Source organism: Hydra vulgaris, chromosome 06, assembly GCF_038396675.1.
Source record: "Hydra vulgaris chromosome 06, alternate assembly HydraT2T_AEP".
NCBI classification, from domain to species: domain Eukaryota; kingdom Metazoa; phylum Cnidaria; class Hydrozoa; order Anthoathecata; family Hydridae; genus Hydra; species Hydra vulgaris.
This window is the reverse complement of record NC_088925.1, coordinates 25668617-25692171: the sequence shown is the minus strand read 5'-3', so window position 1 is coordinate 25692171 and position 23555 is coordinate 25668617. Positions and strand designations below refer to the sequence as shown.

At 25.8% G+C, this 23555-nt stretch overlaps 2 protein-coding genes across 6 annotated transcripts in view; both read right to left on the bottom strand.

The window, feature by feature from the left end:
• Nucleotides 1-2182, bottom strand: part of LOC101235049 (centrosomal protein of 104 kDa) — a 47442-nt gene extending 45260 nt beyond the window's left edge. For 3 of the 5 annotated variants that reach the window (XM_065799712.1, XM_065799710.1, XM_065799715.1), the window contains exon 1: nt 1866-2083. Coding sequence is in view for 3 of the 5 variants with exons in the window: in XM_065799710.1 (XP_065655782.1) it covers nt 1866-1940 (75 nt within the window). In the remaining 2 variants the exon portion in view is untranslated. Of the gene's footprint in view, nt 1-1865 lie in introns of all 5 variants that reach the window. The other 2 variants (XM_065799711.1, XM_065799714.1) reach the window with 2 other exon arrangements.
• A 307-nt stretch (nt 2183-2489) lies between these two features.
• Nucleotides 2490-23551, bottom strand: LOC100199716 (thioredoxin-related transmembrane protein 1). The gene is made up of 9 exons (XM_065799709.1): nt 23387-23551; nt 11713-11834; nt 10858-10903; nt 7021-7149; nt 5379-5424; nt 5130-5231; nt 4206-4340; nt 2868-2912; nt 2490-2717 (listed from the first exon to the last, which is right to left on the bottom strand). The coding sequence occupies exons 1-9, from the start codon at nt 23524-23526 to the stop codon at nt 2691-2693; spliced, it is 792 nt and encodes a 263-aa protein (XP_065655781.1). The 5' UTR covers nt 23527-23551; the 3' UTR covers nt 2490-2690.
• Between the last annotated feature and the right edge of the window lie 4 nt (nt 23552-23555).

The window sequence follows — 23555 nt, the reverse complement described above, 5'->3', positions numbered from 1 at the left end:
TTTTTTATATTTACATTAATTTAGGTTATGCAGATATTTCTCTTTTTTTTTATTAAACATTTTTTGTTTTTTGTTTAGATAATGACTAAAAAAATTAAAAAACAAATATATTGCAATATATTTAATTATATGTATATATATATATATATATATATATATATATATATATATATATATATATATATATATATATATATATATATATATATAAATTTAAAAACATCTAAAAATGAGACAAACTTTGTTTAAAGTTAAAATTGAATTTAAATTTAAAATTTGAACTTAAAAAATAAATTTTAATAAATAAAATTCTCAAAATTAAACTTAAACATGACACATATAGCATCTAAAAAAATATATTTAACATAAAAAAGCATAACTGTGACCAAATTGCATTAATCTATTTTTTACAAACATCTGTACTCTACAAAAAAAACTTTACAAAATAAAATTTTTATTTTTTGAACTTTCCCTTTTGCAAAACTTCTTGTTTCAACTTTCAATCTCAGTGTCTATAGATATTATCCTTTGATTTGCAAATATTCTAATAGCCACAAGGCTTAACCAGAGCATATATTTACCTACCAATTCACTTATTTGCCGTGAAATCAGATTCGAATCTTCTTACTATTTTTTAGCGCTTTTCTCTTTTTTTCTTTATCATTTTTTTTTATGTTACTTCTAATAAATTCAAACATTTCTCTTTATCCCTTAATCAATATTGTTATTATTGGTAACATTAATGCTCATCAAATTGAATGGCTTAGCTCTAGTATACTGGCCATGCTAGCACAAAAGTTTAAAATTTTAGTCTTTCTGAACCTTTTACTCAGATCGTTAACTTTTGTGACTTATATTCCAAATATCCCTAACCACTTACATTCCATCCTTGACTTTTACCTGTTTTCTTACCCTAGCTTGTGCTCATTTCTTCTTGTTCTTCTTAAAGTGGTTCAAACCACGTTACGATCTCTCTAAATCACACTTCCATTCTCACTTCAATCTCTCTTATATCACACTTCCACTTCAGACTCAACCTATCATGGCACTTTATACACTTTCATATAGCGACTCATGCAAAGCTTGCTAAGATAGCCCCTTTTTATCATACTCAATCAATTTTTAACTCCTGATTCCATTTTCTACCTCTACAAATCTTAATAGTTCCTGTATGGAATACTATTGTTATATTTGGACTGATTTTCTGATGCCTTTTCTTTTTTAAATAAGGTCCAAAAACATTAATATAGCTAGACTATACAAGAGCATAGCTGCCGAACTAAAGCCAAGCTCATAAAGCATCTTTTTTTCTACAAATGCTGCTATGGTTGATCCTCATGCAAACTATCATCTCTTACTTCATCAACCAAAACTCAATCTTGCTGGTTTCATCATGCTAGAAATTTTTTCATTTTTATACTATAAATGAACCAAAACTATTCACCTGATAAGAAAACAAAGAAGCATTTCAAAGAGCAAGAAAACTGTAGAAAATCGTAGAGTAAGAAAAACATAAAATTGAGTGAGAATTCCAAAACATTTGTGAGGAAAAAATAATAACTTTTTATAAAACAAATCAATGTTTTGGAATTTTCTCATCATTTTTCTGACTGACAATTTTCTTATTCTTTTACTCTTACTTTTTCCTTTGTTTTCTATTAATTTCCAACTTAGTGGTTGTTTGCAGCTTTGTTGGGATTTAATTTATTTAACAAATAAAAATTTTTCCTATCAGTAGCATATTTTGTAAAAAGTTTATATGGCATATCACACATCAGTATTTATATGACATAATCAAATATCAGTAATATATACCAGTAATATATATATAAAAATATACCTCCAAATACATTAATATAATATACCTCCAAATCTTTTGAAATGTAACCATCATCATAACTGGATGAGTATACTACTTTATAAGGGATGTTGGTGCTCATCTGTATAATAACTTCTTTGTCAACTTTTAGAACTTCTGTCTTTATCTTGTTATGTTATTGAATGAATCTATTCCTGATTAATCTTATTAATAAACTCCAACTCCATTCATTAAAATTCTTATTAAGTAAAGATAGTCTTGTTAAATAAAGAGCATAAACAAAGAATAATAGTTCAGTAACTAGTAAAAGTTAATAGATGAACCCTCCTGTGTAGCAAATACAAGGTCTCCGTATTTCCCTTAAATTTTTATATTCATAAATATTAAAAAAAAAATAATAATATAAAGAACCTAAATTTAAATAAAGTTTAAAACTATATATATATATATATATATATATATATATATATATATATATATATATATATATATATATATATATATATATATATATATATATATATTTATATATATATATATATATATATATATATATATATATATATATATATATATATATATATAACATTAAACAAAATTAAAAATATATACAATTAAAAATGTATTTATTAAGTTTATACTTTTATAAGCTAAAAAATTTTTATAAAAATTTTTTTTTATGTATTAAATTTATTTTTATTAAAACTGAAAAATTACATTTAATTAATACTGAGATGGTATGTAATCATGCATATAATAATTTAACATGCTTTATACAAATTTTTTAGCCTAGATTTCTTTGAAAGCAAGTACTCTGAAGTATTTAATAAGATATCGAGATGCCAAACTATTAAGTGCTTCATTGTTACTTCTAAGATTCGACTTTTGTTTTTTCAATCTAATAAAAACAAAAATATAAAAAGTTTAGAACTTTATCTAATTTAATCTTATTTAATCTAATTTAATCTTATTTAATATATTATTAATAATTCAATCTAATGAACTTTAAAAAACTAAAAAATTTAAAAAGAAAAACAGAAAATAATACCTTTCTTTGACGAACTTTATTTTCTTCAATTTTGTTATCAGTTTCCTTAACAAAGCACAAATATTTGAATTACTGTTTAAAAAAAAAATTTTAAAAAGTAACATTATAAGTGATTGAAATATAATTCATCACATAATTTATAATTAAAAACTGATAGCTCCTAAACTACAAAAGTAATTTATTTACTTTGACAGTCTATAAATGTTAAACATATATTCTATAATTAAATAAAAATAAAAATTTGCTTCCTAACAGGAGCTTTATCAATTTTTCAAGTTTTCACTATTGATTATTTACTTATTCAAAAATATTTATACAAGATTGCTATTTTCAGTAATTATATATATATATAGTCAACTGCTATCAACCAGTGTCCTTTAAAATATAATAAAGTAGACGAAAACAAAAACAAAACGTTAAAATTTAAAATACAAGAAATAGATTATAAATGTTAAAACTAAATTTAGATATTTTATAAAAAAAAGTTTATAAAATCTAAAATTATTTAAAATAAACTTTAAAATTATTTATGAAAGGTACAAAATTTTTATTTTTAAAATTTTGAGAAACATTAGTTGGTAGATTTTAAATATTAACAAAGTCATAAACTGAAAACCGCTTCCAAATTATAGTTTAATTCTAGTTAATCATAGTATGTTGTTTTGTTGTTGAGACTTTTTATTGCACCAAGGGGAGAAGTTCCCTTATATCAACCTTATACCTGTGTGTTGTAATACTTCATTTGTGCATACCTTTTTTTCAGAGTATTAAAATGAAATTTGTGTTTTTGTTTTTATTTCATACTGATAGTATAAAATAACACTTGTTTAATATTTTTGTTCCTTTGAATTGAAAAATATGATTCTTTTTCTATATCATTTTTTCACTCTATTTTTGTTATTTGTCTTTAAATAACTAACATTGCTCTACTAAATTTTCTAGACAATTCTCTTTTTTTGTTTTTTTAATTAGAAAATTAATTCTCTTTAATCCAAAGGCTACAATCAGTGCTCATGTGTGACATTTTGACAAGACTGTATGCCACAAAAAAGTAAAAATATTTTAATGCAAAAAATAAAAATTATTGTAACCATCATTCTTTTATGTTCCCTGGAAAAAACTGTTCCTAGATAATAAGATATATTGGAAAATATTTAACAAAACTCCGTAAAAGCTATGAAAATTAATTTTTTTAGTTTCACACAGCGCATTATCAATGCTGAAAATAATGTGAATTAGTAAACAATGCATTGCAATAATAATTAGTTTTTTGCATAAAAAAGTTAATGATAAAATAATTAAATGGTATTGAAAAAAGAAACTAAACTAAAGTTATACCTCCAATTCAGCATCAACTTCTTTTATATCTGGTTTTCCATCGTCTGCTTCAACAAAATCGTCATTCTTTTTTTTAATTATATCAGGTATGTTTGTTTCTGGAGGGTATACCCAATCCGAAAGAATAACTAAAGCCTTAAACAAATTTAATATTGCACAATACAATGCAGCCCTTGTTAAAAACGTAAAATGTGTACCACATGTGTACAGCAATATATGAATGTAACAAGATAAAAAATGTCATAAAATACTTTTTATATGCTTTTATATTTTTATAGTCTTAATGGAAACTTTTTTAACCGCAATTTACTAAATTACTGTAAAATAATGTAAAAATGTAACTCAAAACAATAAAAAAATGTTTAGCACAAATGTTATAGAACATATCGCTTTTTATTGCATTATATGTTCTTAAAATTAACTTCACTTCATCATATGCTTACACTTGTTTTAATAAAACTAGTATGTATGTATGTATATATGTATGTATGTATGTATACGTATACACACACACACGCACACTAACACATCGATGGCATCACACTGAAATAGCTGTTTGCGGTAGCTATAAGCTGAAATAACCATCTGTGGAAAATGGGGAGAGAGTTCAGTTCATAAATTAATTGAGAGTTTGAATTTGGACAGGTACCTAGATATAAAACACTTTTGCTATAGTAAAATAATTTTTTGTTTTTTCTTTTTTTCTCTCTGATTTATGTCAGCATAATTATTCAAAAGATAATGGAATAAGATCAGCATATATTTTGCATACTTAATACAGCCCTAAGCGACAACCTTAAATTTTTTTGAAATGAATAATATATATATATATATATATATATATATATATATATATATATATATATATATATATATATATACATATATATATATATATACTAAAAAACATTTTAAATTACTTACAACACCGAGAAGCAGTCCAAGAATAATAACAATCAAACCAAATAACAAGAAAGAAATCCATGAAGGGATATTATATTCATCATTCAATGTGCTATGAAAATCCTATAAAAAAGTACTTATATTGCATTGTATTTATTTATATTGCATTGTATACTTATATTGAATTGTATTTACAGTACACTTATTTGGTAATTTAATGATTAGATATTTAAAAAAAAAAAATACAGGTAAAAACTGATCTAAACAAACCTTTAGTTTCACTGACAAACCAAATACTTTACTCATTGCATTCATTCTAATTATGTGAAACAAAAGGCTTTTATATTAGTTTTTATAAATTAAACCAAAAAAAGTTTTACCTAAATTTAATTTTAAAATAACATTATAATCATGACTGGTTTTACTTTCTATTATGTTATTGATAAGTAGAACAGATGAACCATTTTCAAATGTCATAACAGATTTAAAACTATATTCATGTTTAGATATAATAATATAAAACTATATTGATATTTATATATTATAATGAATATGCAATCAAATCTATGCTTACACATTTTAATAGATATGCAGCAATTTGTTCTCTATATAGTATCTGTGTTTTAGTGGGTGGTTTCCGATAGTAGTACAAACTCCTGCATAAAAGGAGTTTGTATTACACCAGATTAGAAGCAAGTTATTTCAATTAGAAGTTTTCTCTGGCAACAATTCAATTTAGAAAACTAACAATTAAAAATGATTAACCATGTTGGTACGAAAAGCACATAAAAACTGTGGTTTTTGTTACCAATGCTAAAGTCTGTTGTTTTATATTATCAATTACTTAAGTTTTCTATTTCAAGTTTACTTGCAATGAATAAGATACTTATATGATAAAGTAATATAATAGTATAAATTTAAAAAAGTGCAAAAAAACAAACAAACAACAACAACAAAAAATGCATGAGGAAGAAAAAACAGTTTCTACAAAAACAAACAACAACAACAACAAAAAAACATTTATAGAAGAAAACAACAATCAACAAAAAACACAATAAAAGTCTAATGCATTTATGTGATTATCTACTTTCCCTAAAGATTTAAAAAAAAAGAATTTTAAATATAATAACACCAAAGATCAATTTAAAAACTGTGAAGTACTAATATTTTGTGTTGTGTGAAGTCTTAATCTTTTGGTTTTTTATTACAATATGCTTACATAATTCACAAATTTAATTATGCTTTATCTGAGGATGACTATAAGCATAAGCGTCCTAAAATAAAACATAACCTAGTGACCACAAGTCAAGTTTTAGATGAATTTTTTATTACTATTGTTTCGTAAATATGTAATTGCGGCTTTGCAAATAATAATCTTTTATTTTTAAAAAGTTAATGAGTAACATTAAATACAACTTATTACAAAAATAAAAACTCTACTTAATTACATAGCGTATTTGTTTTGAAAGCAAAGATTTTAGATTTCTAATAACTATTTATTCAAAAATATATAGTTGCACATTCACTTATAAAAAAAAGTGTAATTTTTGCTTTGTGTAAATTTGTGATGCACTTTTAAAACAAGTCAAAAATAATTTTATATACTTGTATGCATATATATATATATATATATATATATATATATATATATATATATATATATATACATATATATATATATATATATATATATATATATATATATATATATATATATATATATATATATAAAATTTAGAATTAACTTTTTTTGTTTTGTGTTTATTTTAAGTGTGTTTCAAATATCTTTTTTTATTTCTTTTTTTTAGTTTTTTTAATTTTGTAAATTTGTTTTTAGTAATTTGTGTTTTATTTATTAATTTATTTGCTTATATTTTATTCCTATTTATTAAGTTGTTATGAAAAAACTTACAAAAATGAGTTAGGATTTGTCCATGATGAAGTTGGTTCAATTTCGTTCCACTTTTTTTCAATTATAAACTCTTTTAACTTGTTGAGTTCTCTACTTTCTTTATAAACCCGAAATTCACCATTAATAACACTAAATAAGATATTTAGAATTAACATTGTTAAGTAATAAAATTCACCATTAATAACACTAAATAAAATATTTAGAATTAATATTTGACAAGTATTACAATTCACCATTAATAACACTAAATGAAATGTTTTGCATTAATATTGCTAAGTAATACTGTTATATATTTAAAAAATTATTACGACTGTATATCTATTATTTCTTAAGTATTTACATTTACTAGCAGTGTTAGAAATTAAGTATGCCTTTTTTTTTTTTTTTTTTTACTGTATACTTGCAAAATAAAAAATATATATTTATAAAAACTGTTTACAGTTACATAAAATACTTAATAACATAACAAAACAAGCCAGGTGAAGTTAGCCAGAAGTAGCATTGAGAAGTTAACTTACCTAGGAGAAGGAAAAGTCTGATATAAATTGAGCTGTTAATGAGTTAGGTCTTTACCCAGACCCAACCCATTTGAAATGGGTCTGGGTTCTGTTATTATAAGCCCAAAATCCGCCAGACCCATTAGCCTATTAATTAGTGGGTCTATAATAACAAAACTCAGGCCTGGTTTAATTGGGTCGGGTTAGAGTCTAGCACGACACATTAACAGCCTTTGATAATTAAAGAGGGAAGAGCTCCCTAACCTTGTATGGCTAACAATTTTACAAAAAGAAAGTAAAATATAAAACACGTCTAAAAAATTTTTTGAACCAATGCGGTCAAAATTCAGAAAGCTCAAAACAAACAGTTTATTGCAAAAGAATATGTAAGATATGCAAAAAAGAACTGCAGAACCTGGTAGTAAAGATAAAGATTTAAACAAATGCAGTTATTAAGATTTGAAAAAAATGATAAAGATTAAATAAGGATTAAAGATTTAATAAAATTAAATAAAATGGCAGATTAAATAAAACTGGGTTAAAAAAATTTAATGCAAAAGCAATGAGTTATTTCTTTGTCACTTTTTACTGTTACCTTTTATCAAAAATACAATGACACATGACAACGAAAAAGTTATATTCACAAATTAGAAAAAGGTCCTTTATTTTTTAAAAACATTTTGCCATGGTTTAAACAAATACCTTTCATTTGATTTGAATTATCCTTTTTCAACCAAACAGTTGCCTTTTCTTCATTCAAGCTAGTTAATTCTGCTCAAAAAATGTTTATCCAAAATTTGATGACCATTTTGGTATTTTTTGATAATATTTTTCAGCATAGATATTGAAATCAATTGCTGGCTCTTTTTTCAATGTATGGAGAACTGAAAAACTTTTGCTGAACAGCACAAACTAAACAAATATTTAAGGTTCAAACTTTTGTTTTGATTTGTAATTTGCATACGATATATTTTCTCAGCCCAAAGAATAAAACCCGTCATTTCTTGGGATAAAAACACCTGAAAATGTAAAACGCTTTTTGTTTTCAACAGTGGTGAAAGTTTCAAAAGATTCATCAGCGTAAGTTCTGACACTTGCTTAAAATTGATTCATTTTGGTTTTTCACTATATTTTGGTATACCGAACGCTTGTAGTGTTTTGATCTGAGATTCTTTAAATTTTTTAAACATACATTTTTGACAAGATAATTTTCGAAGCCAACTTTATTTAATTTTTTGTCCTTTTCTTATCTAGTCATTACATTAAACAAAAAACTATTGGATCGCCAAAACCTTAAACAATAGGTGTTTTCTAAGCATAAAGCAGTTACAGTAAAATGATGTGACTTAGCTGAACAACAAGACACCCAAGATTGTGTTTTGTTCAGTTTAACAAAAGATAACGAGCTTGCTTAAGAAACGAACATGGTAATATATGTAGAAAAAAGAAAAAGATGCAAACTTACATGACAAAATTTACGATGACAAAAGCTTAGTAACTAGAGCAGGACACTTACAAACAATGCTTACAATGCACTTTTTGACCTTGTCTAAAAGTGCATTGTAAATGTAGTTATAGAGGGGGAGATTATTATGCTTACCATTATCTTAATCTAGATGCTAACTAAGGAATAACTAGATAATTAAAAGATTTTAGAGCATGAAAGAACAGATACAGTAAAAAGATATGATTTTGCTGAATGATAATTCAAGAGAAAATGAGTTTTGGTTGATGGAACTAGACATGTTAGCTGGTCTGAGCAGCGGCCATGATAGTATTTGTAGCAAAGAACAAGAGATGTGACCTTAAAACAATGGGACAGTGGCCCAAGCTTAGCAGATAAAGGGAAAGGGCTCTTTTAATTTGATAAGAAGTAGCATAAAAAAGAGTGGAGTCTTGAAAAGAAGGATAACAACAAACAATAAAAGAACCCCGAGCAATGAGTTATGCAGTTGCCTCAGCCCTGCTAATTAATTTAAAGTTATAACTAAGGGATCCTTAAGTGGCCTTCACAATGCACACCAAAAGCACTAAAAGGGACACCAACCATGTGCAACATGGCAGTGTTAACACTCTGATATTTTACAGCTGTTGATGGAACTCGCCTCTCTGAGAGTTACCACAGTGCTCAAGAAACCTTACTAACACCCAGACTCAGAACCATCAAACTGAATTTTAGAGCTGTACCCTCATTAGGAGATAGCAGGAAGAGTTGCATAGGCACTATCAAGGAGGCCCAAGCAGAAACCCATAAGTAGACTCAAAAAGATATGGCATTCAACATCCTAGATAGGAAACAGCCTAATAGATGAAGAGGTGCAAAACAAGAGATACATGAAGAAAAATACTTTAAGAAACTATAAAGTAGAGAACTTAGAAATATTGTTAAAGAGTAAGTTGTTGAGCTCAAGATGATATGATAGAAATTTATTAATTAAAGACTCGAAAACCAAGTTTAGAGTTGTTATATACATTTTTGTTGCATAATGGAAAAGCGTAATGCAAGTAAATGTAACTTTACTCAATTAACATATTTACATTGTTAAAAGTTAAATTACGCCAGTTGCGTATTTTAAAGTCCCACATTGTAATTAAATTTAATTTGAAACCACATTAAAAACCACATTTCAAGTCTTTATCTTTACAAAATATTTATAAAATATCTTTAAATTAAACAATATTGTTAAAAAAAAAATCTTTCCTTATTTTAAATAATATATCTTTAAAATAATTTATCTTTAAAACATTTGTCTGATGTTTGCTCAGGGAGAGTGTGATCTTTAGATTCAAGAGATAAATTAGAGGAAAAGTTACATGCAAATAGTTTTGCCTCATCGTTTAGAGAATTAATAAGATTAGACCCATATATGAAAGTTATATACTTATATTTTTATATAGATACACATTTAGAAAATAAATTTATTATTTCTATAAGTATACATCTAAATTTATATCATACTTGTTAATTAAATTATGTTTATATTATTAAACTTATATTATTTAAATTCAGATAAAGTATACATTTATTATTTCTAAAGTATGACAGTTATATCTTAACATAACAAACAGTGCAGAAAATATCATTAAGATATCATTAATACTTTGATACAATTTATAAAAATTATGAACTTTTAGACATTCTAAATGAGGTCAAAAAAAAAAAGATAATATAGGACACAATATACTTATTGCAGAAAAATATTTTTTTTTAACCATGAAAAAATAAGTAAAAAAATAATAACTCAAGTATAAATGATATAGTAAATACATATAGTACTATATTATACGCATTTAAACAGTCATCGCTAACTTGCTAAAACTTCAAGTCTCAAAAACTTACTGAAGAATTGTTGGTAATGATGTCACCATAAATCTTCCATTTAACCCTTCAAAAAAGAAAGTTATATAATTCAGATTTTACTTTTGCATATAAAAATGCATTACTAAAAAAACCCTATGCATTAAAAGAAAACAATTAAATTAATTTTATGTCGATCCAATACTTAAATCTAACTCTAATACAAAAGTAACAATAAATTCAACTCACTGTTAAATGAAAATACCTACTTTTTGTAAAAATCAAAGCAATATATCAAATTAATATTAATAATTGCATATCTTAATATAATCAAGCAATAAATAACAATCAAATTATTTATAATTGAAAACAAACAAAGTTAAACAAAAATAAATAAAATCATGTTAACTCTTAAGAAAGTTACATGCTAAAAATAAAGCTAATGATGTTTTGATAATAAAAAGGATTTTTATTTAAAAATCATTGCTACTCATTTTAAAAATTTAAAGAAAGACAATCTAAACAAGAATTGCTTTTTTCATTATCATATTTATATAATTTTGATCATATGTAAAACCTTAATTTATTTATACTTGTAAACTTCAAAACCTAGTCACTCCTTTCTATAAAAACATCTCTACAACAATAACCATAGGTAACAAACTAACATGATACAGATTCAACATAATTCCTACTAATCTCAGATATACTGAAAATAATTGTTAGACTTAAATTTAAAAGAAGTTATAAGCAAAGATTTAGCATCACTATATGTTCTTAGAAACTAATTGCTAAATACATGAAACACAAATATCTTTTATAATGCCTAATAATTAAATCATATTTTATCTTATAACAAAAACATAAAAATTTATTACAAAAAAACAAATAAAAAACCTGCATGCACAGTAACATCAACACTGCCTATAGATATCGATTGAAAAGATTCATCTGCCCAGTTTGCTAGTTGTAACCAGTCAGTTTCAAGTGCACGACAAGCTGGACACCATGGAGCATAACTAATATATATATATATATATATATATATATATATATATATATATACACACACACACACACACACACACACACACACACACACACACACACACACACACACACACACACACACACACACACACACTCACACACACACATATATATATATATATATATATATATACACATACACCCATATATATATACATATAGATATAATATATACATAATATATATAATATATACATAAATAAAATATATATTTATATAGAAAATATATATAACACATATATACATATATATAATACACACACAAATAATATAACACACACAAAAAATATATATAATATATATAACACATATATACATAATATATATAACACACACATATATAAACATAATGTATATAACACACACATATATAAATATAATATATGTAACACATATATATATATTTATATATATATATATATATATATATATATATATATATATATATATATATATATATATATATATATATATATATATATATATATATATATATATACATAATATACATAACATATATAACACACACACACACACACACACACACACACTCACACACACACACACACACACACACACACACACACACACACACACACACACACAAGGGGCAAATCAACTCAAATTTACTAGATCATGAAAATTTTTGCACATAAATTTATAGCAACCAAAATAGCAAAGTGGTTTCATAAAACTCTCACTATTACATTTTCAATATTATTTAAAAAAATAAACAGAATTGCTGAAATTTAAATCAAAGTGAAACTTAAAATAATAGTAATTACGTTTATTAAACCTTTATGTTTTGTATGCAAATAGTTATATTTATATATTTGTATGGTTAGCTTTACATAAAATGTCATCGATGACATCATGATGTCATCTTCATTGTAAAAAACATTTTTTTCATTATTATCTATTTTATGCTTCTTTTAAAAATAAAAATAAAAAATATATATATTAGGACATCTAAATTGAGTAGCCATGGCACAGCGGTTACAGTGTATGCTCCAGAATATCGACATCTAAGGTTTGATATTCTGGCATATATATGCAACACCGCAAAGAAAAGTAACATAAACTTCCTAGTTAAATGGTCTTTTGCAGTGCTCTGTAATAAGACTGTTACATCTATTGGTTATTAATAAAAACAAAATGTGTTCACATCATTGAAAAAATTAATATCTTGATCTAAATTGATATTAGATCTTAGGTATTTATCATGAAAGTTGAAAATAAGGTATTCGCATTAATTTATTTTTGCAGCTTATTTAAACGTGATAAAATTCTTAAAAAGAACTTCTTATCTTATAACATAAGAATGTATATATTACTTTACAATATTTACAGTTCTTTTAGAAAAAAATAAATTTATTGTCATTAGCTCATGTTTTCTTCTGTCCCACTTCATGCTTTCTTTTGCTCCATTTAAATTGTTTTGCTTACTCCAAATTTTTAATTCTGTAAATTTGTCTTTACATTTTTTGGTTGTACTTTTCTTTTTCACAAAAAACATTTTGCTATTTTTTTATTTTTTAAAGTTGTTAAACTCTTTATTAAGTAGTTCACTATGTTGATTTTGAAAATTCATTGGTTTGTTTACTTAAATGATTCCTTTCTAAAGTGATAAATTTTCTTTTTTTAACTTTTCAATTTTTTTTTCAAGTATACAATAATTTTTTTCTCAATATTTTTAGTAAAGTATTTTTTTTTAACATTTTAATAATGCTTTAGATTGTGTAAAACTTTTTTTGATTTTTTTTTCAATCATTTTTGAATTTTATTTTCATAAGCTCATATTGCAACTTTCACTAAAGAAAGCTGTGAGCTGTAGTAACATAAGTTATACATATTGTAAGTGTAAATTCAAAAACTTTAATTAACATTTTTAAATTATGATAATTTATGATAATTACATTTTTATGACAATTAAACTCTTTAAACTATTTAACAAGTGCATAACAAATAACAAAAAAACAAATTTAACAAAACTAATATCTTTTTCATTTAGGAGACTGCAAGATTGGCATCTGTTGTTCCATTTTTTAAAACTGTAGAGATTTCTCTGACCCCTAAAATTATCACCCATCCACTGTTTTTATCATTTTATTTACTATTTACCAAGGTTTCCTAATAATATGTTGGTAAAATTTTATTTATCAAATTTATGTCAAAATGCCTAGCAGCTGTGCTAGACCTTGACCTCTTAATTTAACATATATTCGGATTTAATACATTGAACATATATGAACTCTAGAAAACATTAATAATTAACTATCTCTACACCAAAAAAATAACTCACAAACTTAAAAAACAATCAAAAATATGGTCTATTTTAGTAAAAAACCAAAATATTCTAACACAAAAAAGCATTGCACTAGTTAGAATTTTTTAACTAGGTTAAAAAATTTTAACACTAGCAATCTTTTAATGCGAAAAACTAAGAATGATTATATAAGAATGAAAGAATGTTTCTTGACAAGTGACACTCTTTAGCAACGGTGAAGACAACTCATCTAGGAGATAAAAAAGCTTTGAAACAAAGCCCTATTTTAATGAGGTTAAAGTAGGAGAAGCTCATTAACCCTAGATAGTAATCTTCCAATTGATGGCAACACAATAAAACTACTGTGCTTGATTTTTTAATTTTCTTTGTTTTTACAATTAGAAGCTGGAACTTCTAGCAATTTATAATTTTCTTAAGAACAATTATAACAAAAATATTTTTATCATAATTTAGACTACCTGTTTAAATATATATTTTTATCGTTTTTTTTTTTTTTTTTGGTGGTAATGTCGCAATAGTTAGAAAAATATACAACAATTTTCAAAACGTTTTTCTAGCTAAAAATATTTGATGACTGCTATTTCTCACTGAAAATATATTATATATTAGGGGTGTTCAAAATAATATATTATATATTAGGGGTGTTCAAAATAATATATTATATATTAGGGGTGTTCAAAATAATATATTATATATTAGGGGTGTTCAAAATAATAAAATTTTAAAAACGTAAATACACAAGAAACCAAATTTGGGGCAAATATAAAAAAAATGCGATTACAAAAAAAATTTCTAAAAATATTGACTTTTACCTTGTGCTCAAGCAGCAAAATAACTCGAAAAATGCCCTAAATTTTTTTTTCTAATGTGATCATAATGGTCCAAATTTTTTATTTAGATTGTTGTATATTCTGGTTTTTTCATTAGTTTTGTTTAAAATAAAAAAAGATTTCGTATAATTTATGCAAAAAAAAAATTCATTTTTTTGCGTATTTGCGCAAAATTCTTTTTTGTGAAATTATTTTTTAATATAAACAATAATTATGAAAAGACTAGGATACACAAAAATCTAAAAAAAAACTTTAAACCATTATGATCACATTTTTTTTTACAAAATATTGAGATTTAGCTAGCACTCCAAGCCAAATAATTGAGGAACAATTTAAGGCATTTTTCGTGGTATTTTGCACAAGATAAATTTCAATATTTCTGGAATTTGTTTTTGTAATCATATTTTTTTAATATTTTCCCCAAATTTGGCTTCTTGTGTATTTGTGTTTTGAAAATTTTATTTTTTGAAAACCCCTATTATATATGATTTGTAGAGATATAATATTTCACTTGAAATACTCACAAGCAATTTATTTTCATAAAAATCACTACATGAAATGTTGTGCAACTGCATTTAAACAATTGCTGTGACTCTATGATACATAGTGAAATCCTGTAAATTTCTGGAAATCTTTACTAATATCTAAAATATTATAAAAAAAAATTATACTGCTGAAACTTTTATTTTTAGAGGAATTAAAGTTAGGAATTAAAATCCAGTAACTAAAAATTTAGGCTTTTCTGTTCTGTGTGTGATTCTGCTTCAAACTTAATTTATTCTATGATAACTTTAATAATGTTACAAAATATATACAAAATATTTATATAGATATGAATTAGATTAGAGTAAAAATGGAGATTGCCTTATACTTAGTGTATACAATTTCAGTGACAAATTGTCACCGTGTCGTGGGTTGTTTTGAATATTTATTTGTGCACAGATTTAAATTTAAAGTGAGTTTTTAAAATATTTAGTGGAGCATAATTTTAAATAAAAAAAAAAAGCTTGTTTACAGCTTTATTAATTGGAACAGTATGTAAAATATTAGATTAAATAAATCTTTTTAAATTAATAAATACTTATTGATTTTAGCCATGTCGAAAGCATGGAAACTATGGTAACTAAGCTACAAAATGCAAAAATGCACTTACTAAAGAAATAGAGGCACAATAAACTTTAATGTTGCTGTAGAATGCAAACCTATACATTGAAGAACCATCTCAACATGCAAGGCATTGTTGTTGATGAACTGCTCAATAGGAAGTGACCAGGGCCCCGGCCCCAGCCCAGGCTAAAAATGAGACTTTTTGTATACCCAGCTTCAGTCACGGCCCACCCAAAATTATAAGATTTAGCAAGGGTTGATAGTCAGGGATAGAAAAATACTTATAATGCTTTATATAATTTAATTTATATATTATAATTTATATATTATAATTTTATACTTACATTTACTAAATAATAAATGCTGGCATAAATTTATATATTTTTAAACTCTTATTTACTTCCATTAAGATTGCAAGCAACCATTATTAAGTTATGAGTTACTTTAAAATAGAGGATAGGGTTAAAAAGCTAGGAAATAGTTAACTGAAAACTTAAAAAGTTGTAAGTTGTATATAAATGCAAAACATGAAGAGGGTAAGAGTTATAAGGTTTTTTGGATGTGCAAGGAAAAAAACTGGATTAATAAAAGTTTTTATAGCATGAAGGGACAGATACAATAAAAGGATGCAACTTGTTGAATAAGAAGCCAAGCAAGAATAAGTTATGGTTTATTGTAATAGAGATGATAGCACATTTGACCATTGACCATGATAGTATTTGTAGAAAAAATAAAGAAATGCAACCTTACAACATTGAGAGGGTGGCTCAAGCTTGGCAGATTAGCAGGTCTAATTACATTTACAATGTGCTTTTAGACTTTGTCTAAGAGTAAGAGGGTGCTTATTCGTCAATATAGGAATGCCAATAATATTGCAATATTTTTTGTAGTAAATAAATGAGTTTTGTTTTTTTAACAAAAGTTGTGGAATTTAAATCCATTAGCCACTGAAAGGCTTAGGCTGTTCAGAAGAGGATCAGATTAAAAATCAGCTGCTTGTTCTAAGCAATCAAAAAGTGAAGATTTTTGTCAAGACAGGAGTATAAAGTTGAGCTGCCAGCAAATAGAGCCACTTAAGATGTAAAAGATAGAACCTTAGTTCTTAGAAAGTTACTCGAAATGAAGACGAGTGTAGGCCTTCAAGAATAACTTTAATACTGCAGTTAGAAAGAAATGATTTAATAATCTTAAAAAATTTATATAAAGAAACTAATAATAGGGTGAAGACTAATCGTAGGATAGTTGGAGAGGTCCAAGTGTTTTCTAGAGTTTTTAAAAACTGGAACTACTAATTTAGCATTTTTTAATAGTTTAGCAAAAATTGAAGAGAGTTCTGGAGAACACTTTTATTAGGACTATGGTGGAAACCTTGTCTTAAACACAAACTATAGAAATGTTTAATTGAGAATTAACTTTAACATTGGGAGCCAGAGTGATTTGGATGTTAAACAATGGGTTAATCTGTTTAAATGTTATGACAGGAAGAATATGGCCATTAGATTCAAGAGCCAAGTTAGAGGAAAAGGTCTTTCCAAATAACTCTGCCTTATTCTAGGGCGAAGTAAAAAAATCAGACCCATGAAAGTTCAAACCCATAAAAAGATGCGCATTTCTCCATACATAATAAGGATATAAACATATATGCTTGCTATTTATTTAGATGCTGGTATTTTCCTGAAAGAAAAAATGATCAGATGGATGTGTGGTGTGACTCTAACATGACAAGAAAACGAGAGATAATCTTAGACATAAGAAAAAAAGGTTGTGTCAAGTAATATTTGTTAGAGAAGATTTAAGTGATTTAAGTATCAGCATGTAGAGAGGTAGCAGCTTTAGAATTAAATGATAAAGGTAGAAGTAAGTAAACTTGAAGATATTGCCTTAATGTATGAGCTTATTTATTTAAGGAAAGAAAATGCTCTTGATTGTATATATTAGAGAAACAGCATAAATATGGAAGGCTAAAGCCTGATGATGATGATGATGATGATGATGATGATGATGATGATGATGATGATGATGATGATGATGATGATGATGATGATGATGATGATGATGATGATGATGATGATGTGATAATGATGATGATCATGATAATCATGATCATGATGATGATGATGGTAATGACGATTATAATGATCATGTTGATCATAATGATGATCATATATGCGTATATATACAAAATATAAAATGAATTTTGAATTAAAAAAATATACTTTAGGATGTATAAATGTTTGCACTTGGAAACATTTTAACTCTTTACTTATATAATGTTTTATATAATGTAATAATAGAATGGATATGGAAATCATCAGCAAAGATGTCATCTCACAGGAAGAGATAGGTTATCATGACCTGCTAGAGAATTCAAAAAAACTTTTGAAATTCATCAAAAAATCCGAGGACCACAGCAGTGTACTTCTAAGCAAACTAAAGCACAAATTCAACCATGAGATATAGCTTTTTCTTGATGTATAAAACTCAATGGAATTCTATTCCAACTATGATTGAGCCACTAATCAAGACTGAAACAATAATTCACAAAACATTAAGTTAATTCAAGGCATTTGACAAAATAAAAATATTACACTTTTCTGTTCTAAAAGCACTTCTCAAAACCATAGAGCCTATTAAATTAGTTTTGATAATTAAAGTCATGAAGACACAACATTAGCTAGTGCTAAAAAAATTGAATTCACAAAATTCATTCAAACTCATTCAAAAAAATATTACAACTCATGTTCAATAAAAATTCTGATAGATAGAGCAAAATAGATAATAAGTTCATAGAAAATTTGTGTAGATAATAGAGGTGTGTGAAACTCGAAGTCTCGAGTTCGAGTTTATTCAACAATCGAACTCGAATCAAATGTGTTTAGTTAATTGAATATAATTCAAATTTCAAATCTAAATTTTTATATTTAAAAAGTTGCTGTAAATCGCAAAAAATGCCGAAATCGCATTAACTGGTAAGGTGGAGAATCTCACTACTAACGAATGGAAACTCGATGAGGGTTGTATAAAGATTTTAACTCCTTTTGAACAGGCTAGCAGAGAGTTGTGGTGAAAGTTACTCAACGTTATCTATGAAAATACCAGATCTGCATGGATTACACCAGAAATTGCAAGGTTTCATCAGTGATATTGCAAATAGAGGCTCTGAAATTTCACTGGCATGGAGACTTGTGGCATCTTTAGAAAGGTTTCCTTCTTTTGACGAGGTAACATAAATAAGTATTTATATACTGAGACTCAGTATATAAACGTTTATTTCAGTGTTTTATCAATCTTTTTTGTCATTATCAATCACACACTAATTTTTAATTACCTATTTCCACATAAAGCTTTCTTTAACTTCAATTGCATTACGGACCATGGTCATACCTATGTAATATATTATTATCTAATTATCTATATTCCTTGAACTATTTGACAGTTTCTATAATATTTTAATAGGTTCGGCCGGATGCAGTTTGCACACTGGTAGATCCCAGGTACAAGTCACTTTACTGCAAGCAACCTGAGAAGCTGAAGGCCAACTTATCAAAGCTTTGTGAACTACTCAATGAACTTCCAACAGTACCAGGTTCAGGATCAAAACCAGTCTAGTCTCAGCACTCAGTGACAGAATTTACACTAGAAATAGGCTTGTGGGGATCCCTCAATAACATGATGACAGCAGCTGCAACCAACGACAGTGTTGCTGATGCTGATGTGTCAAGTATGAATGCACTTGATGATAATCAAGAAAATGGAGAAAATGAGAGAAAAACTGTATGCAAAAACATGAATGAACATGTTGGTGCAGCCAGATGGTTTTAAAACAGCACATGGTGGAAATGAGTTAAGCCTAAAATATGGAAGAAGAAATATTTTAATTTTTAGATGCTATAAAATAGTGAATATTACATAGTTTATAAGAAAAATCAACAGAACCAAAAGGCAAGACAAAAAATGTGAGAGTAACATAAAAGTAATACAACCTTAAAGATTTTATTAGATAGCACAAATTATTTACTTGTATTATAAAATTGGCAGAAAATATGAAAAAAAAAGAGATTTTGTAAATAAGTGTAGAATTTAGAAATTAAAAAAGACGAAGTATGAGACCATTTAGAAAAAAAAACTCTAAAACTGAAATTAATGTGAAAGACAAAAAAGTGTGAAATGTTTAAAAACTTAAAGAGAAGCTTTTTAGAATTAACTGATGAAGTATGTGGAACAACAAAAGGGTTCTCACGCAATGAATCATAATGTTAAAAAATTGATGCAAAGCATTATGGTGATTAAAGAAAAAAAGCTTCTGTATTTCTTGACTATACGCAAACCAAAACAAACTGTATACAAAACTCAATCAAATGAGCAGAAATTATTGATGAAACGGCAAACTTAAAGAACAATAAATGTAGCGTTCAGAGTTGTGAAGAAAATGTAGTGTTCAGAGTTGTGTAAAAAGAAGGTTAAAAATAATGATTAAAAAAATATATGAATGCTGTTGAAGAAGGCTGAGTTAAAGAGCAAGATGAAAAAATACTTACAAATGAAGGTAAAAACATGGTGAATTACTTACAAATGAAGTTGTGGTAAAAACATGTTGAATTTATCTTAAAAAATTAAAATATGAAAATTTAAACAAAGGTTTATCTGGAGTGAATAACATGAATGAACCAGCAGACCTAATAACCTGATGTAGAAGAGTGAATCTCAAGTGAATCTCAAGTAAAGAGTGACCTGATGTAGAAGTGTGAATCTCAGACAGACTTGGCAAAAACCCAGGTTATTTTAAAAAAAATCTTGGCCCAGTGGGTTTTTTTTGGGTAATTTTGGTTTTTTTTGAGTTTTATTTTTATTTCGTATCTGTTAAATTTTTTTTTTTTTGTTTGTTTGATGGTATTGGAAATTATTATAATTTTCTACTTCAACTTTATGTTTAAAAACAACTATTTAAAATATATTTTATATAGTGTTATTTAATGATTTATAACAAGAATTTTTGAAATTATTATGAAAAAGATTTTTAACCATAGTTTAAAACTGTTATAGAAAAAAAAAATTTAATTTTAAACCTATCTGTGTAAATTTATTTTTGATTTAAGAATAATATTTTTATAATGAAAAATATCAATGAGAAATGGGAAATAACTGAAGTTTCAATTGAACTTCAAATTTGAACTTGAAATTCAAATGAACAAACTTGTTTCTCCATGCAGCGCCCTTCTTCGTAAAGGTTCAAATTTCTGAGTTGAGAGTTGAAAGAGGGTTGTAATCACAATAAGGTAGCCTCCTTGACTGTATTGGCTTTCTCAGCCTTGGGATGAATAGCATAAAAAATAAAATAGACAATCTAAATCTGTAAAAATATTTGAATAAAACTTGTGATAATATATTTCCAAATAATGATTCAAGTGTTAGTAAATCTGCTCTGATAGCTGGACCATCTCAAGTTGGAACAAGTTCTTCGGCATCTGTTAGTTTTATAAGTTTGCTAAAACCTTGTAAGAAGCAACAGCTGATGCTATCATACACAATATCAACTTAATATCATTGAAAATCTAGCAATATTTAAAAATGCTAATAATCTTCAAATCCAACTCAAAAAAGTTGGTGCTGTTTTAGAATCAAGTATTTACCTTTTTTTAAATTAAAGTTTTTATTACAAAATACGTTTTTATAGACCTAAAGGAAAAATAATAACTAAAAATAGGTTTAAATAATAATAAAAACAATTTTTTTTTGTAGGTAAAAACCTAATGATTAAAAATAAAGACAAGGCAGAAAATAGCTTTACAATCATTATCCTGATTTTGTAACTTGGTCGATTTTGCTTAAATTAAAGGACTATGGTTTTATACTAGGATGTTTAGTGATCAAATTATATCAACAATATTGTGCAGTGAGTGGCCTATCATTAACCCGAGAAACAAGAAATCAGTTCTGAAAAATTTGCCTGCAAGATTTTGCAAATTTAATTCTAGATCAATTGAAAGAATATTTTCCTAGTTTGGTTTTATTTGGTCAAAAGTTGGAAACAAAATATGAGAGATGTGAAAAGGCAAAAAAGCTTCTAAAAATATATAGACATAATCAAAAATAGTTGGTTTTGTAAAAAGTCAACTATTTTTAAATGTAAAATGTAAAATGTCATAAATGAAATAACTTTTATCAAAGTGTATTTATCCTAAAAAGTCTTATTGAATGAATCTTTTAATTAATTTGGTTCCCGAAAATATACTTTTTTATTAAAAATATTGTATTTGATTTGAATTTTTCCTTTATAGCTAGCTACTATAATATGTTTATGTTTTCAGAAATGTTGGTTTTAATAGTTCATAAAATTATAAAGCATCTTTAAAAAACCCCAATAAAACCCAGATTGCCCGGGTTTTATTGGGTTTCTTTAGGTGTGTTTTATTGGGTTTAACTAGGCAGATTTTTTTGGGCGGGTTTTTTAATGCTTACTCTGATCTTAGAGGACTCAGTTAGGGAAGACTGTTAATTCTTGTGGTATATTGGCTGAGATTTCAAAGTTTTCAAGGGTGTCAGTTCTTTGTAATCGTAATTGTACAAAAGGCTAAAATCCCAAATGGTTTGATAAAAAAGTTGGATAGTAAAGATTTATAAGTTCAAAAAAAATTTTAAAAACAACAACTGTGAGCAGCATTTGCAGAACTTGAAAAAACCCCAGGGTACCAAGAGAGTTATTGTGATAGGCTTTGAGTTAATTAGACATTGATGTGGTTGGGACAGCTATCTTGGCTATGTTTGAAAATATTATAACAGCAATTAAAACAAAAGATAGAGAGAGATAAGAGATAAAAAACAAAAGACTAAGCACTGAACCCTGATGCACCTCAATCTTTACTATTGAATTTAAATGTAAATACAAAATAATTTTCAAATTCTACAGACCATTCAAGCCGGTAATACAAAAAAAAAAAAAAAAAAAAAATGAAATGCATCAAAGAATTATTTATTTCAAGGATCTACTTAACAGCATTTGATAATAGCTAGAAATTGACTAAATAAGCAACATTTATTTATTTTCACTTTAATAATACTAATTTTGACAAATAAAGGTTATTATTCAAAAAAAATTATTTAAACATAAATATAAAATTTTATTTTAACTTTTAATTACTTATTTAACATTTTGATTTATTATTTATTATAAAGTTACAGAATTTTGTAATGGTTGTAAAAAAATGATATGTTGAAAAAAATATAAAAAATTTAGCTTCATGCAATTCTTCCAATGAAAGAACAAAAACAATAGATTATGAAGAAAATAATTACTTACAATTTCACAAGCCATTCACCTTCTAACATCTTTTCCCAGTTTTCTTCTGTGAACACAAAATTCTTTTGCTCAACTATTTTCAAAGTTTTTACAGCAATTTTTCCACAAGTTAATAAAAGAAAGAGGGAGAAAAAAAACATTTTTTTCAATTTCTTGCTAAAAAATGATT

Bases quoted from the DNA above. Each gene is read 5' to 3' on its own strand.
- LOC100199716 (XM_065799709.1), bottom strand. From the start codon at position 23,526: ATGTTTTTTTTCTCCCTCTTTCTTTTATTAACTTGTGGAAAAATTGCT. The intron at 11,835-23,386 runs GTAAGTAATTAT...TATATATATTAG, and splicing joins GGTGAATGGCTTGTGAAATT to TTATGCTCCATGGTGTCCAG. The intron at 2,718-2,867 runs GTATTATTTTCT...TGTTTTTATTAG, and splicing joins ATAAAGTTCGTCAAAGAAAG to ATTGAAAAAACAAAAGTCGA.